Source organism: Cnephaeus nilssonii, assembly GCF_951640355.1.
Source record: "Cnephaeus nilssonii genome assembly, chromosome: 6".
Lineage (NCBI taxonomy): Eukaryota > Metazoa > Chordata > Mammalia > Chiroptera > Vespertilionidae > Cnephaeus > Cnephaeus nilssonii.
The window spans coordinates 70,267,343-70,285,221 of NC_137077.1; the positions used below are offsets into that span (position 1 = coordinate 70,267,343).

The window sequence follows — 17,879 nt, forward strand, 5'->3', positions numbered from 1 at the left end:
GGGAGGGGGGGGTCCCTCAGCCCGGCCTGCACCCTCTCCATTCTGGGACCCCTCGGGGGATGTCTGACTGCCGGATTAGGCTTGATCCCGCAGGAATCGGGCCTAAACCGGCAGTTGGACACCCCTCTCACAATCCGGGACAGCTGGCTCCTAACCGTTCACCTGCCTGCCTGCCTGATTGCCGCTAACCACTCTGCCTGCCTGGTCACCCTTAACTGCTCTCCCCTGCTGGCCTGGTTGCCCCTAACTGCCCTCCCCTGCTGGCCTGGTCGCCCCTAACTGCCCTCCCCTGCTGGCCTGGTCACCCCTAACTGCCCTCCCCTGCCAGCCTGGTTGCCCCTAACTGCTCTACCCTGCCAGCCTGGTCGCCCCTAACCACCTCTGCCTCAGCCCCCACCGCCGTGGTTTTGTCTGGAATGACGTCCGGAAGATGTCCGCTCTAATTAGCATATTGCCCTTTTATTAGTATAGATATACCTGTAGGATCGGGCCTAAACCGGCAGTCGGACATCCCTCTCGCAATCCGGGACCGCTGGCTCCTAACTGCTCACCTGCCTGCCTGCCTGCCTGGTCGCCCCTAATTGCTCACCCCTGCTGGCCTGGTCGTCCCTAACTCCCTCCCCTGCCGGCCTGGTCGTCCCTAACTCCCTCCCCTGCCGGCCCGATCGCCCACAACCGCCCTCCCCTGCCGTGACCTGCCTCTTCCGCCAGGACCCGCCTCCTCCGCACAAGGCAGCGGGGACACTGGGACCGGCCTCCTCTGCACCGCGCAGAGCTGTGGGACCCCCAGGCCTCATTGCGCAGAGTGGCCGCTGGGCCCTGCCTCCACTGTGAGCGCAGCCATCTTGTGAGGGCGTGACGTCACCTAGGCTATTATTAGTATAGATTATAAACATATACCACATTTTTTTAATCCACCTGTTGATGCATACTTGAATTGCTTCTACCTTTTGGCAACAGTGAATGATGCTGCAATGAACATGGATGTACAAGTATCTGAGTTCCTGTTTTCAAATTTTTTGTAGTGGTTTTCTGGGTCATATGGCAATTCTATAGTTAGCTTTTTGAAGAACCATCAAATTGTTTTTTTCATAGGGGTGGCACTATTTTATATTCCTGCCAGCAATATATAAGAGTTCCAATTTCTCCACGTCCTCACCAATACCTATTTTTCATTTTAAAAAATTATTATCACTTTAGTGAGTTGTAGTACCTGACCTCATTGCATTTCCCTTATCTATAATAATAAAAGCGTAATACACTAATTAGACCGGACAGCCAGATGACCTTCCAGATGAAGCCGGGGCTCCAAGGGACAAGCCCCTTGCACGAATTTTGTGCATCGGGCCTCTAGTGACTAATAATGTTGAGCATGATTTCATGTGCTGTTTGCTATTCTATTAATGATTAATTTTCTTATGTTAAACCATCTTCACATTCCTTGGATAAATCCCACTTAGTCAATGTATATAATCTTTTAAATATGCTGTTGGATTTAGCTTGACAGTACTTTGTGGAGAATTTTGCATCTACATTTTGTGATAATTTTATTTTTTTATAGTATCTTTATGTGGCCTTGGTATTAGGGTAATGCTGGAATTATTGAAAGTTTCCCACCTCTTCTGTTATTCTGTAAGTTTGAGAAGGATTGGTGTTAGTTGTTCTTTTAATGTTTGTAGAATTCACCAATGAAGCTTCTGGTCCTGGACTTTTCTTTGTATGCAGGTTTTTGATTACTGATTCAATCACTTAACTTGTTACAGGTCCAATGAAAATTTCTAATTCTTTTTGAGCCAGTTTATGTAATTTATGTGGTTTTAGAAATTTGTCCATTTCATTTCGGTTACTTAATTTGTTGGTATAAAATTGCTCATATTATTCTCTTATAATCCTTTTTATTTTGTAAGGTCAATAGTAATGACCCAATTTTCATTTCTGATTTTAGTTATTAGTGTCTTTGTTCTTTTTTTTCTTAGTCTAGCTCAGTGGTCAGCAAACTCATTAGTCAACAGAGCCAAATATCAACAGTACAATGATTGAAATTTCTTTTGAAAGCCGAAAACCGACTTCTGCGCATGGGCTACGAAGTTTCAATCACACTGTACGTGCGAGCCCACATGTGGTATTTTGTGGAAGAGCCATACTCAAGGGGCCAAAGAGCCACATGTAGCTCACGAGCCACAGTTTGCCGACCACTGGTCTAGCTAAAGGTTTGTCAATTTTGTTGACCTTTTCAAAAAAACAACTTTTAACTTCACTGATTCTCTCTTGTTCTATTCTCGTTTTTTTCTCTGTTCTATATTTCCTTCTGCTAGCTTTAGTTTTAGCTTTCTCTCCTTTTTCTAGTTTTCCATTATTACATTAAGTTATTGAGATCTTTTTGAATGTAGGTATTAACAGCTATATATTCCCTTTGAGCACTGCCTTTGTTTTATCTTACACGTTTTGGGATGTTGTGTTTTTATTTTCATTCAAGTGCTTTTAAATTTCACTTGTGATTTCTCATTTGTCAATGGTTAAGATGTGTTAATTTCCACATATTGTAAATTTCCCAGTATTCCTTCTGTTACTGATTTCTAGCTTCATTCATTGTGGCAAAAAAAAAAAATACTTTGTATGAAAATTTACTGAGACATGTTATATGCCTTAACTTATGGTCTGTCCTGGAGAATGTTTCATGTGCACTTGACAAGAATGTATATCCTGCTGTTATTGGGTAAACTATTCTACATATGTCTGGTAGGCCTAGTTGATTTGAGTGGGTCAAGCCTTCTCTTTGAGGTTGGACAGTCTGTTCAGTGTTTCTTTGTCTCTGGACCTATTTTCGTTCATCAGTATATGTTGTTCATTATATCCCACATATGAGTGAGATCATGTGATATTTATCTTTCTCCAACTGGCTTATTTTGCTTAGCATAATGCTATCCAGGTTCATCTATGCTGTTGCAAATGGTAAAAGTTCCTTCTTTTTTATAGCGGCATAGTATTCCATTGTGTAGATGTACCACAGTTTTCTAATCCACTCATCTGCTGATGGGCACTTAGGCTGTTTCCAAATCGTAGCTACTGTAAATTGTGTTACTATGCACATAGGGGTGCATATGTCCTTTCTGATTGGAGTTTCTGGTTTCTTGGGATATGCTCCCAAAAGTGGGATTACTGGGTCGAATGGGAGTTCCATTTTTAATTTTTTGAGGAATCTCCATACTGTTTTCCACAGTGGCTGCACCAGTTTGCATTCCCACCAGCAATGCAAGAAGGTTCCTTTTTCTCCACATCCTCGCCAGCACTTGTCATTTGTTGATTGCTGATGATAGCCATTCTGACAGGTGTGAGATGGTACCTCATTGTTGTTTTGATTTGCATCTCTTGGATGATTAGTGACTTTGAGCATGTTTTCATATGTCTCTCAGCCTTCTGTATGTCCTCTTTCGAAAAGTGTCTAAGTCCTTTGCCCATTTTTTTTATTGGACTGTTTATCTTCTATTTGTTAAGTTGTAGGAGTTCCCTGTAAATTTTGAAGATTACACACTTCTGAGATAGCATTGGCAAATATGTTCTCCCATGCAGTGGGCTTTCTTGTTGCTTTTTGATAGTTTCTTTTGCTGTGCAGAAGCCTTTTACTTTGATGTAGTCCCTTTTGTTTATTTTCTCCTTAGTCTCCATTGCGCTAGGAGCTGTATAGGTAAAGATATTGCTACAACATATATTTGATATTTTACTGCCTATGGAGTCTTCTAAGATTTTTATGGTTTCCTGTCTTATGTTTAATCCTTTAACCATTTTGAGTTTATTTTTGTGTATGGTGTAAGTTGGTGGTCTAGTTTCATTTTTTTTGCATGTATCTGACCAATATTCCCAGCACCATTTAGTGAAGAGACTGTCTTGACTCCATTGTATGTTCTTGCCTCCTTCGTCAAATATTAATTGAGCATAATGGCTTGGGTCGATTTCTGGGTTCTCTATTCTGTCCCATTGGTCTATATGTCTGTTCCTGTGCCAGTACCAGGCAGATTTGAGAACAGTGGCTTTTTAATATAGCTTGATATCTGGTATTGTGATCCCTCCAACTTTGTTCTTCATTGCTTTGGCTATTTGGGGTCTTTTTTTTATTCCAGATGAATTTTTGGAGAGTTTGCTCTAGGTCTGTGAAATATGCCGTTGGCATTTTAATGGGGATTGCATTGAATCTATAAATTGCTTTGGGTAGTATGGACATTTTAATGATGATTCTACCAATCCATGAACATGGTATATTCTTCCATTTGTTTGTCTTCCTCTATCTCTTTTTTCAATGTCCTGTAGTTTTCTGAGTACAGGTCTTTTACCTCCTTAGTTAAGTTTATTCCTAGGCATCTTAATTTTTTTAGTGCAGCAGTAAATGGGATTGTTCTTTTATGTAGTTGGATATTTATCTTAATCCATTCTTCCAGTCTGCTTTTTGACTGTATAATTTAATCCATTTATATTTAATGAAACTGATTAATAAAGATTCCTGCCATTTTACTGTTTTCTGTATGTCTTATACCTTTTTTTGTTCCTCATTGTTTCCATTACTACCTTCTTTTGTGTTTAGGTGATTTTGTTTTGTAGTGAATTGTTCTGATTCCCTTCATATTTCCTTTCCTATATGTTTTAGATGTTTTCTTTATGGTCACTGAAGAAATGACATTTACATCTAAATTTATAACAATTTAGCCTAAATTGATAACAACTGAATTTCAACAGAACACAAAAACTATGCTCCTACATAGCTCATTTTCCATCCCTTTATGGTATCACAAATTATATCTTTAGACTCTGTATGCCCAATGAATAACATATTTGTAATTATTATTCATTATCTTTTAAATACTGTAGGAAATAAAAAGTAGGGTTATAAATTAAAACTACAATAACATTGGCTTTTATATTTGCCCATGTTTATCTTTATTGAAAATCTTTATTTATCATACTAGAGGCCCAGTGCGTGAAATGTGTGCACTGTTAGGGTCCCTAGCGGCTGCCGGCCGTGGCCTCCCTCCCTTCCCATGGCCGGCCCCAACCCCTGGTCAAACTCTAGGACAAACGCTCCATCGAGGGGACAATTTGCATACTATGCTTTTATTATATAGGAGGATGGCTTTGATCATTTCAATCTGAAGGGTTACCTTTAGCAGTTCCTGTATGACAGGTCAAGTGGCAGCGAACTCTCTCAGCTTTTATCTATCTGGAAATATCTCACATTCTCCCCACTTTGGAGGACAGTGTTGCCAGATACAGAATCCTTGGTTGAGAAGTTTTTCTTCCAACATTTTAAATATGTCATCTCATGCCTTCTGGCCTCCATGGTTTCTGATGAGAAATTGGCTGTTATTCCTATTGAGGATCCTTTATATGTGACAAGTTGCTTCTCTCTCGATGCTTTCAAAATTCTCTTTCGTTTTTGACAGTCTGCTTATGTTTTGGTATGGGTCTCTTTGTGTTTATCCTACTTGGAATTTGTTGCACCTCTCAGATTTGTAGATTCATATCTTTGTTTAAATCTGGGAATTTGAAGGACTTCTTTCTTCAAATATTTCTCTCCTTCTTTCTCTTCCTCTTTTATTTCAGTGACTTACTCAATTCATATGATGATCACTTGATGGTGTTCCATAGGTCCCTTAGGCTCTGTTCACCTTTCATTCTTTTCTTTGCCTCAGACTAGATAATTTCATTGTCCTATTTCTACAGTCGCTGATTTTTCTGTTAGCCCTTTGTATGCCATAAGTGTCTACTGTGGCATGTGGAGATGGTTTCTGTTTTGGATGTGTGGCAGTTAACTGATTAAATATCTCCAGTTAATTTTTCATTTTTGTATTTTTAAGCTTTAGAATTTGTTTGGTTCCTTTGTACAATTTATTTTTATTGATATTTATTTTTTAATAGATTTTTTTCTTGAATTCCTTTAGTTTTTTTATCTCTTATTTTCTTGAACTCTTTGAGGATATTGAAGATAGTTGTTTTAAAGTCTTTGTCTAGTAAGTTTGATGCCCGGACTTCACCACGAATGTTTTTTGTCAATTTGTTTTGTTCCTTTTAATGAGTCATACTTTCCTGTTTCTTTGTATGCCTTGTAATTCTTAAAAAAATTTTTAAAAAAATATATATTTATTTTGATTTCAGAGAGAAGAAGGAAGAGAGAGAGAGAGATAGAAACATTAATAGTGAGTTACTGATGGCCTGCCTTCTGCATGTCCCCTACTGGGGATTGAGCCTGCAACCTGGGCATATGCCCTAACTAGGAATTGAACTGTGACCTCTTAGTTCATGGGTTGACACTCAACCACTGAGCCACATCAGTTGGGCATGCCTTGTAATTCTTTTTTGAAAACTGGACATCTACATATTAAAATGTGGTAAATCTGGATATGAGATTCTCCATCTTCCCCAGGGTTTGCTATTTTCTGATTATTGAATTTGTTCAGTGAATTTTCCAAACTAATTTTGAAAAAATCCACTGTACTGTTGTGCATGGTCATTGAAATCTCTGCTCCTTAGCTGTGTTAAGCTGACAGAGATTTCCTTGAACATTAATAGCTAAACAAAAGAAAAAAATGACAAAAACAAAAAAATATTCTCCTAATCTTAGCAGAATGATTCTGCAGGGGCACTCCAATGCTAATACCTGGGCTTGCAATGCTAATACCTGAGCCTGAGGCAAAAGCTTAGGGTTTTTGCAGGTCTATTCTGAGCATAAACATCATGCCTTGGACATGTGCATGGCTTTCTAAATTTCCCTGGACACACGGGGCTTTTTAATGCTCTAGTTTGCCAAAGAATCTTTCCCTAGCCTTTCATGATCTAGTGTATGTTTCAATAATAATCTTTTGCTCTAGATGTCTGAAGTTTATTAGTTTGGCTTATTGTACTTCCACTCATTGCCTGCAGCCTATCTACCTGAGCTCTGAGTTATATCAAACAGAGACATGGGCCCTGTATAAATCCTTCAGGTAGTGCCAGACAGGTTATAACAGATGTATAAAACAATTTGTGAGTAAGGTTTGTTCTGCTCCTTCTGTAACCAGAGCTTATACTGGGAATGTGGGAACCCTTCACTGCCATTGCATCAGGAACGGATTGGGGTCAGGGCAAGTATAAATGCCATAAAGTTATCCTAAATTTTTAAAGTCACCTCTTTCTTGATTTAGTGTTCATTTAATTACTGCAAACCTCTTACTCTTTTCAGAGTTCTGGGAAATTGTTCTGACAGTTTCTGCTTACTTTTCTTTATGGGGATAAGAGCTTGGAACTGCCTACTCTGCCATTTTGCCAACCAAAAATTTTAAATTCTGAAACTAATTTTAAATGTTGGTGGTCAAAGATCCTAGTAAGGATTTAAAACATTTTTATGCCTAGCAGATCTAGATACTTTTTTAATTACATACCATTGGAGTGCGATGTTTCACTTTGGTCTGGATAACACCATCTTTTTCGAACTGTATCATATCATTAAGTGGGTCCCATGGTCGAGTACTACATAAGCAATAAAAACACGATTTGTTTAATGACTAAACAAAACACTTGACAACATTTTCAAAGTTTAGATTAGATTTTCTTTACTAATTATAAACCTAGCAGTAAAATTAAGATATGTCATATCTAATTTTCTGATCCTCAGCTTATTTTATAGACTAACAATTATCATGGATTCAAATTTATAATAAACTAGAGGCCTGTTGCACGATATTTGTGCAAAAATAGGCCTTTCTTCCCCTGGCTTCACTACCAGCTGCCCAGGAGCCGGCAAGTCCGTGGGAGCCGGCAAGTCCTCGCTTCTGTGCAGAGCATGGCTCCAGTAGTTCCCTCCATCCAGCTTCCCCTCATAGCAGGCATCACACCCCTCCCAGCCGCTCTGCGCCTGCATATGCAAATTAACCTCCATCTTTGTTGGGTTAATTTGCATACTCACTCTGATTGGCTGTGGGCATAGTGGAGTGATGGTTAATTTGCATGTTTCTCTTTTATTAGGTAAGATGGAATAAGTTTAAATCTCACATTAATTTACATATATATGCATATATATATGGCTTAATCAAAAACTAACAATAAAAATTCTAGAAATAAAGGCAATAAATTATGCTGATAATTACTTACTCTGCAAACTTGTAATGCCATTCTCCTGTAAGTGGCTCAAGTTCAAATAACTTGCAAGTCCACTCTTCATTTTTTGTTTTCCGATCTCTGGCAGATTGTCTTTGAGCTTCCTCTAAAATGTACTTCTCTTGAGTAGCATCTGTTTGGTCTTTTGCATTTATGGCTCGAGTTACTCGCTGCCAAAGTCTAATACATGTACAAAAATAGTATACAAAGCAACAGAAAATCAAATCTACATTGAACAGGTTTAAATCCCCTTGAAAGAAAATGATACCCGTGTGTGTTTTTGTCTTTGACAAAGCTTATACTGAGATGCTTAGAAATGAGTGCAGATATAAAAAGTGGTCCTTGAGTAGAGCAGCAGTAGAGACTAATTTTTTTTCTTGGCAAGAGGAATTTATTAACATGGACTCTTTTTTAAAAATATATTTTTACTAGAGGCCCGGTGCACGAAATTCGTGCACGGGGGGAGGGGGTTGTGTGCCCCTCAGCCCAGTTTGCACCCTCTCCAATCTGGGACATCCCTCTCACAATCCAGGACTGCTGGCTCCCTGCCTTCTTGATTGCCCCTAACCGCTTCTGCCTGCCAGCCTGATCACCCCTAACCACTCCCCTGCCAGCCTGGTCACCCCTAACTACCCTCCCCTGAAGGCCTGGTCACCCCCAACTGCCCTCCCTTGCAGGCCTGGTCACCTCTAACTGCCCTCCCCTGCAGGCCTGGTCCCCCCCCAACTGCCCTTCCCTGCAGGCCCAGTCGCCCCCAACTTCCCTCCTCTGCCAGCCTGGTCACCCCTAACTGCCCTCCCCTGCAGGCTTGACCACCCCCAACTGTCCTCCCTTGCAGGCCTAGTCCCTCCCCTGCTGGCCATCTTGTGGCGGCCATCTTGTGTCCACATGGGGGCAGCCATCTTGTGTGTTGGAGTGATGGTCAATTTGCATATTACTCTTTTATTATATAGGATTGATTTCAGAGAGGAAGGGAGAGAGAGAGAGAGAGAGAGAGAGAGAGAGAGAGAGAGAGAGAAGCATCAATGATGACAGATAATCATTGATCAGCTGCTTCCTGCACAACCCCCACTGGGGATCAAGCCCACAATCCAGGCATGTGCCCTCAGCCGGAATTGAACCCAGGACCCTTCACTCCACAAGCTGACACTCTATCCACTGAGCCAAACCAGTTAGGACTGGACTCTTAAACATATGGCAATGAATTGTACTGACCCAAGATGAGAGGAATCTGGGAGTGGGCCCAAGTATTTTTATTTTTTTTAAATAAATTTTTACTGATTTCAGAGAGAGAGGGAGAGGGAGAGAGACAGAAATATCAATGATGAGAATCATTGATCAGCTGCTTTCTGCACCTCCTCCCATTGGGATCGAGCCCACAACCAGGCATGTGCCTTTGACTAGAATTGAATCTGGGACCCTTCAGTCTATCCACTGAGCCAAACTGGTTAGGGCCCAAGTATTATTATTATTATTTTAATGTTTCCCAGGTGATTTTAATGTGCAGCCAGTGTTGAGAACCACTGATTTACCAGAAAAGAGTACTGATATAAAATCTTTTCCCCTACTAAAGTTCAGTTTTATATCAGAAAAATAAAAATATAGTATCTATATTCCACTAATCTGGGAAGATAGCATGTTGGGACTGAACGAACAAAGGCTTTGGAATTAGCCTTGGGTTGAATCATAGATCACTTCTTGGATGTGAACTTAAAGTTACCTACACTACCTCAGATTGGTTTTCTTCATCTTTAAAATATGTTAAATTATGTTCTCACCTCAAAAATTACTGTATGCCTTGGCAAAACTTCACTCTAAATGAGAGCATCATGTGGTTATAGCTGAAACAGAATTTTAGGACTTGTGCATATATATTATTCCATCTTTGACAACCTCAATTTTAAGCGTAGAAGGAAAGTACACAAACATTTGAATCATTTAGAGAGTATGATAATGCATGTGAGTTTACTAAACTGCATAATGTGTATCAAGTACTCAGTATAGTGTCTTTTACACAAACACCCCCTTCTAACACAAAGAAATATACTGTAGTAAGGCCCGGCTGGAGTGGCTCAGTGGTTGAGCATCAACCTATGAACCAGGAGTTCACAGTTCAATTCCCAATCAGGGCACATGCCTGGGTTGCGGGCTTGATCCCCAGTGCGGGGCATACAGGAGGTAGCTGATCAATGATATTCTCTCATCATTGATGTTTCTATCTCTCTCTCCCTTCCTCTGTGAAATCAATTAAAATATATTTAAAAAAAAAAGAAATATAGTAAGAATAAAATTGGATAATGTGTACACAATATATTTGGTTTAAAAGTATTACAGATCTAGCTATCAAGAATTTGATGACTTTAAGAGCAGAAACTTCGGCCTTAATTATTACCCAACTAATGCAAGTCTGCACATGCAATGGCATTATTCATGTATTTTTAAAAAATTAAACAAAAGTAGATTTTGTGCCACCACATCCTTCACCTAGAGTTCTATATGCCCTACCCATGTTAGCGAACAGCTGCCAAAGAATCATTAATTAGTCCCATAATTGTATGCAAAAAAACCTAGAAGTTCTTTTATTTGACATTCACATAAACTAAAACAGAATCCTGCCACATCCCACAAATGTTAAACTATTTTGCTGAATTAAAATATAATTGAAGGCAGAGAAAAATGACTACACTTTTGAGGGATTAAAAATATACTTTTTATCATCATAAAATTAGCTGAAAAATGGTATACTTACTTCTCTGATTCAAAGTCTTCCTGCTCTTCAAATTTTACAGTGTGCCTTATTAATCTCCATTGCTTAATGTCTGGTGTTGGATTCCAGAAAACCTCTGAATTATCAGTCTTTTTGTCATTAATAAAAACTTCACTATCCTGTATTTAAAGAAATGAAACAGTAATGTGGAGAATTATCTTTATTTAAAAAGGAGATTATACAATATAGTAATCTATACTAATAAAAGGGTAATATGCTAATTAGACTGAACAACTTTTGGACAACCTTCTGGACAAAACCATGGTGGTGGGGCTGAGGCAGAGGCAGTTAGGGGCTATCAGGCCAGCAGGGGAGAGCAGTTAGGGGGATCAGGCCAGCAGGGGAGAGCAGTTAGGAATATCAGGCTGGCAGGGGAGACCAATTAGGGGCATCAGGCCAGCAGAGGAGAGCAGTTAGGGGGATCAGGCTAGGAGGCAGGTGAGTGGTTAGGAGCCAGCAATCCCAGATTGCAAAGGGATGTCCGACTGCTGGTTTAGGCCCGGCAGTCGGACATCCCCCAAGGGATCCCCAATTGGAGAGGGTGCAGGCTGGGCTTAGGGAACCCCCCCACCCTGCACAAATTTCGTGCACAGGGCCACTAGTATAATAATAATATGTACTGATACTTAATCCCACAGTTAAACACATTTTTTAAAAAATGTAACTACCATTTTTCTAAAAACCCCAAATGTTTCCTCATTTTTAGAAAAATACTGAAGTTAAATATGTAATACTAGAATTTTAAAATCTGATTGAATACACAGGAAGTTCATGAGATTTCACAAGTTTTACTTAATAAGCAAATTTCAAACAAATATATGCAAAGCCTTACCAAGCATCTCCAAATTGCCACAGTGGATTATAGTATTTGCTACAGCTACAAGGAGAGGACTATATACACACCCAACATATGTATAAAAACCTGAAGAGCCTTTCTAAGCATTAAAAATTTGAGCACAATTTGAAAAATTTCATTTTTTGAAAAACTTTTATCGTTTTTCCAAATGATATTCAGATAGAAGTAAAATTTTAAAAATATATATTTTTATTGATTTCAGAGAGGAAGGGATAGAGATAGAAACATCAATGATGAGAGAGATTGGCTGCCTCCTGCACACCCGCCACTGGGGATCAAGCCCGCAACCTAGACATGTGTCCTGACCAGCAATTGAACCGTGACCTCCTGGATCATAGGTCGACAGTCAACCACTGAGCACCACCAGCTGTGCAGATAGCAGTAAAATTTTAAAATTACAGAGAACCCTGTGGTTGAGTTTGTAGACCCAGTTTCATTTTCTTACATTTCTTATCATTTCCTGCTTATTATAATGCATAAAATACTCAATGTTCATAGTGAGAGTGCACCTAGGCAATGGCATGGTAGGATTCTTTTTATTCAGTTAAGCTTCTCTTAACAAAAATACATAGATGTGAATTTAGGTCAATAGTGAAGTAAATAAAACCCATTGCCCTCATATATGACCATAGCCTTTCCATGTTCCTGAAAAGGAAATATAACTCTAATGGGAAATGCCCCGTCCTTCTAGGTGAGAGGCAGTATACTGCTGTAATAAAAGCACAGTCCTGGAGCCACAGTGCTTAGGCTGGAATTCTCACTCCACCACTTACTTTCAGCAAATTATTACATATATATGATTTCAGAGAGGGAGAGGGAGAGAGACAGAAACATCAATGATGAGAGAGAATCATTGATTGGCTGCCTCCCACACACACCCTACTGGGGATCGAATGAGCAACCTGGGCATATGCCCTTGACAGTCTCCTCTATAAAATAGGGACAATAACAGTAACCACCACAAAGAACTATTATATTAAACATTAAATGAGTTAATATGAGGAACACTGATAAACAATGCAGTGCATAGTAAGTGACATATATAAGTGCTAGCTGGTTTTACTGATTTAAACTTTTGGAAAGATAAAATATGACATACAACTTGATATTGTTGGTAACAGAGCAACACCAAAATATTTGTTAGGGTGAAGCTTATGTTAAATAGTGATGATTTTAGCAATGGAATCAGTGAGTTTATAAAATGTGATTGTTAATTCTTTTCCATAGAAAATGCTTTTGTTAAGCTAAAACATAAAAATACTTACCCAATGGCCTTCCAAAGTAGCTAAGACTTCTTTTCCCAGTTTAAGTTTCCCTGATATTTGGTTAACACAGTCACTATTACCTAGAAATGGCTTTTAAAAAAGAAAATGTTAAATAAATATTTTGCTTTTAACTTATATTTAGATACAATGTGACAAAAATAATAGGAAAAGTAACTGCATAGTTACAGTGCTGTTGAAGGCACAAATGGTGAAATACTGACTCAAATTTTGGTCAGAAATGTTCAATAAAAAGAAATTTGAAGTTGTTGACATGGAAAAAATAGCTTAAAAAAATGAGACTACGTGAAGTTCAAATAAACTTACTGAGAAAGATCATACTGTATAACTGATAAGTCCTGTGCTCTCTCCTGACTCAGGACTGTATTCTATGAATGTTGCAATAGATGAAGCAAAAATAACTCAGTAAACCTAAAGGACTTAACTCATCTATTAAAAGAAATAACACCCCCTCCTTCAAAATAAAACAGTAAAATAATACCCAAGCAAAAATACCTCCAAAAAATAAAATTAAGAGGAACTACACTTTGAGTTACTATGTTGCATTACTGATGTTTCTCCTCAGTGACAAAATTTTGGTGCTCCGGTCTAATCGTTAAAGATATCATAAGTTACTTAAGAGCTCTTTAGTCATGATTTTCAAATATCATTATCACCATACAAATAAAAATTTGTTAAGATTTAAAAAAATCAAATGAAGGACATTACATCAAATAACACTTAAAAGAGATCCTTTTTATTAGTGAAAAGTTGCTGGTCAGCTGGATATCAACATGGGAACTATTAATAAGTATTAATAGTTCATAGAAATATTTTTATCTGAACATAATGTACTATCTTACACCAACCACTGACACTGAAAGGCCTTAAATTTCCCTTTCACTCTAAGGCAGACAGGATTTTCCAAAGATTATCTCAAGCATATCTATCCTTCCCTCTCCAGCCCACAATTTCTTCCTCAATGATGCCCTGCCATCCTCCCAGTGAGAAGTGGAGTCTACATCCCTTCCCCTTGAATTTGGGTAGGTTTATAACTCTTCAATTAATAGAGGGTGGTGGAAGTGATGAAACTTGACCTTTGAGGCAAGGACGGCGATGCAGCTTTCTCCTTGCTCACAAGAACACTTGCACTTGAAACCCTGAGCTGCCAAGTGGTTAGTCTGATTGTTTTGAAGCGGACAACTGGCTGTGAGAAGGCCAGGCTACATGGAAAGGCCGCATATACAGGTGTTCAAATTAGCAGTCCTAGTCTTTCAATCATCTCAACCAGGCATCAGACACGTAACTAACTGATGAGCCTTCAGATGGTCCTAGGTCATAACTGGTCACTTGTAGTCTGCAAGTCTTTCTAACTCAAGCCCCAGACATTATGTGGCAGAGATAAGCCACTTCCAATATATTCTATCCAAATTCCCAACCCATAGAACCCCTAAGGATCAAAAAGTGGTTGTTTTTAAGCTTGTGAGTTTTAGAGTAAATTGTTAGGTAGAAATAATAACTAACTCTTAGTATACACAGCTATAGCTCAAACGGACACATACTTTTTTGGTATTTTGTGAAGCAATACTTTCATTTACTGAAAAATTTCTATCCATTTATTTCTTAGATTTCATCTCTTATATAATGCAAACCACTTTATTAAAATAAAAAATGATGGCTTTGCAGTGACCTGGATCTTCCAAGACTGCCCTTTCATGAATGCTGTGTTATTATATTTAGTCTTTAAATTATAAATTAAACTGTGTTCTTTTTTTAGTATTTATATCACAGCTCCTTTTTTATTAGGTGATACGTCCTCTCATTCTCTACTAACCTTTAGTTTAAATTCAAGTACTGCACTGTATCCAGTTTTCTGACATGTAATATTGACTGTTCCACCAAGCTCCAGTGTCATTGTGCCATAAAGAATTCCTAAAGAAAACAACAACAACAATTTTGACAGAAGGTTGAAGAGAGAGACACTGGCTAATAACAAGCAGAGCTTTAAAATGCAAGGGTACTCCATCCCACTCAGTAACAATTTATAATATACATATAAAGTTAGTTCTATAGGATTTGAATAGATAATAGTTGATCCACATTATCTATAGATTCTACATCTGTAGATTCTACATCTGCACATTCACAAACACACTAAAATACATTCGTAACCTCCAAAGCACTGTTGCAGTCATTCATGGACATGGGCAGAGTGTTGAAATTTTGAGTTGTTATTTGTTCTTGGAACAGCTGTAAGGCAGTTTAAAATACTCACTTCCAAGAGGCAAACAAACTATGCAAGGCTTCTCATTCTTACTGGGTTATGGAACGCTAATTTTGTAAAACAATGTTCATTTCCAAAAGGGGAACATATTATGCAAGGCTTCTCATTCTTATTTGGCTATGAAACTCTAATTTTGTAAAACAAAGTTCATTTCCAGGAGAAGGCAAACTATGCAAGGCTTCTTATTCCTATTTGGTTATGGAACTCTAATTTTGTAAAACAAGACTAGTGATTTGGGGAATACATCTTAGAAAAGACAAAGGGTAAAAATAGTCATTATTTCCTATGCTCATTCACTAAAAGTAATAATCGCTTCTTTCTTCCATGCAATAAAAACAATGCTATAAAAAAACTCCCCCCTGTTGCTAGTTGGGTATGGTACTGGGTACTTTCATGAAATATTTTATTTATTTCAAATGATATAAAATTTAAAAATATATTTATCAATTGATTTCATAATTCACTTCATGTCTATTTCAAGAACTACACATGAAACGTTAAGAATTATCTAGCTATTGGCCACAGGTTGGCTATTCTTGTACTTAGTACTAGATTAATGGTACAGTAGATGGGAATCAACAAGCATAGAGTTTATTCTCAGTTCTCACTAACTAGCTTGTTTGGCCTTGGATAAGATTCTTAACCCTTCCAGTTTTCTCCTCTGTGAAATGAGGTCACATGAAATAAGTTATATGTTTTCATGATCAGTTTCTAAAATACAGGAATTGATCATGAAATAGTTATTTTTAAGAAATGGGTTGGGCCTAGCCCGTGTGGCTCAGTGGTCGAGCATTGACCTATGAACCAGGAGATCACAGTTTGATTCCCGGTCAGGGCACATGCCCAGGTTGTGGGCTCAATCCCCAGTAGAGGGCATGCAGGAGGCAACCGATCAATGATTCTCATCACTGATGTCTCTCTCTCTTTCCCCCTCTCCTTTCCTCTCTGAAATCAATTAAAAAAAAAAGGGTTGGAAAGGAGAGTATAGATAATGACCAACCTGAGTGTTTAGGCTGAAGCCCTATAGCACAGTGGTGCAGATTGCAGAGACTCTGCCACATCCTATCTATATAGTATCAGGCAAGGCTCTTTGTGTCTCATTTTCATTGTCCATAAAATAGGGATATTACCTACTTTACCAGTATAAGGGCTGCTGGAATGACTGAGTTTATAAATATAAAGTGCACAGAATAGTTGGGTGCCTGGACTGTTGTAAACAATAGTTATTTTAATATCTGTATCTGTACCCTAAATAATGGGGGAAAAATCATAATACACTAACTTTTAAGAAATTTCCAAATGAGGATGAGAAAAAATTTTAAAGGACTTGGTACACTGAAAAACAATTTATTAAAATTTTAAAAAGGGTGGTAGTGCAAGATGATGAAAATCACTTTTGAGGATTCTGAAATAATGGGTAGTTTCATCAATTTAAAAACCTGCAATTAAGGCAAATGAAATTCTATTATTGTAATCAGCCTCTTCCAACTAAAACATGTGTTCGAAAAGGCCACTGTAGATTAATTCACCACAGAAATATTTAATTTAACTGCAATAATCTTACGTATCTATAAAACAAGAACACTTTAAAACAAAAGACTGACTTCATCAATCTCAAAACATAACAAATTATAGCACATACATTAATTTAAAAAGGTTTTAGGAATAACTTCCTCAAGTCTGGAAAATATTTACCTTTACAATGAGCATATGGCATTGTCATTACATAATCTTCACCTCTATTCAAGAAAGTTAATCGTGCTTCTCCATCTAATATTGCAGATAATGAGTTTCCTGAAATAAATAACGTTTATTAAATTTCACAAAACTAATTCAACCAATTCGAAACAAATGAAATATATTTAAGACACCTACCAGACATCTACAATGGAATGTCTTAAAAATAAAAATGTCTCTCAATCTCAATGTGCCCAAACACATATTTGTTATTTTATATATGAAATATATCTGATCTATATTTTCATTCTTATGAATACTTTTAAAAGTGCTTATTTGTTAATTTATATGAGACTTTTAAGAAAAATCTTAAACATGTAGGACATGCAAAAAAACACTATTTCACTGTATAGGTTAGTTTGTTCAAATTTAATAAAAACATTATTTCTTCTGTAAGTCGCATTATTTAAGTCCCAAGCTTTAAGTTCTTTTGACATAAAAATGCTATAGAGCCCGGCCAGTGTGGCTCAGGAGTTTTGGGCTCAATCCCCAGTAGGAGGCTTTGCAGGTGGTAGCTGATCAATGATTCTCTCTCATCATTGATGTTTTTCTCTTTCTCTCTCTCTCTTTCTCTCTCTCTCCTTCCCTCTCTGAAATCAATAAAAAAATATTTTTTAAAAATGCTATAGCCGAAACCGGTTTGGCTCAGTGGATAGAGCGTCGGCCTGCGGACTCAAGGGTCCCAGGTTCGATTCTGGTCAAGGGCATGTGCCTTGGTTGTGGGCACATCCCCGGTAGGGGGTGTGCAAGAGGCAGCTGATCGATGTTTCTCTCTCATCGATGTTTCTAACTCTCTATCCCTCTCTCTTCCTCTCTGTAAAAAATCAATAAAAAAAAAATATATTTTTAAAA

The 17,879-nt window shown here is 38.1% G+C and overlaps 1 protein-coding gene across 7 annotated transcripts in view; it reads right to left on the reverse strand.

Annotated features, from left to right (window-relative positions):
* OSBPL8 (oxysterol binding protein like 8) overlaps positions 1–17,879 on the reverse strand; it is a 190,175-nt gene that overhangs the window by 10,577 nt on the left and 161,719 nt on the right. For all 7 annotated transcript variants that reach the window (XM_079773455.1, XM_079773454.1, XM_079773457.1 and 4 more), the window contains 6 exons: positions 16,986–17,084; positions 14,841–14,938; positions 13,010–13,099; positions 10,871–11,007; positions 8,116–8,301; positions 7,407–7,494 (listed from right to left, as the gene is read on the reverse strand). In XM_079773455.1, coding sequence (XP_079629581.1) covers positions 7,407–7,494; positions 8,116–8,301; positions 10,871–11,007; positions 13,010–13,099; positions 14,841–14,938; positions 16,986–17,084 — 698 coding nt within the window. The remainder of the gene's footprint in view (positions 1–7,406; positions 7,495–8,115; positions 8,302–10,870; positions 11,008–13,009; positions 13,100–14,840; positions 14,939–16,985; positions 17,085–17,879) is intronic.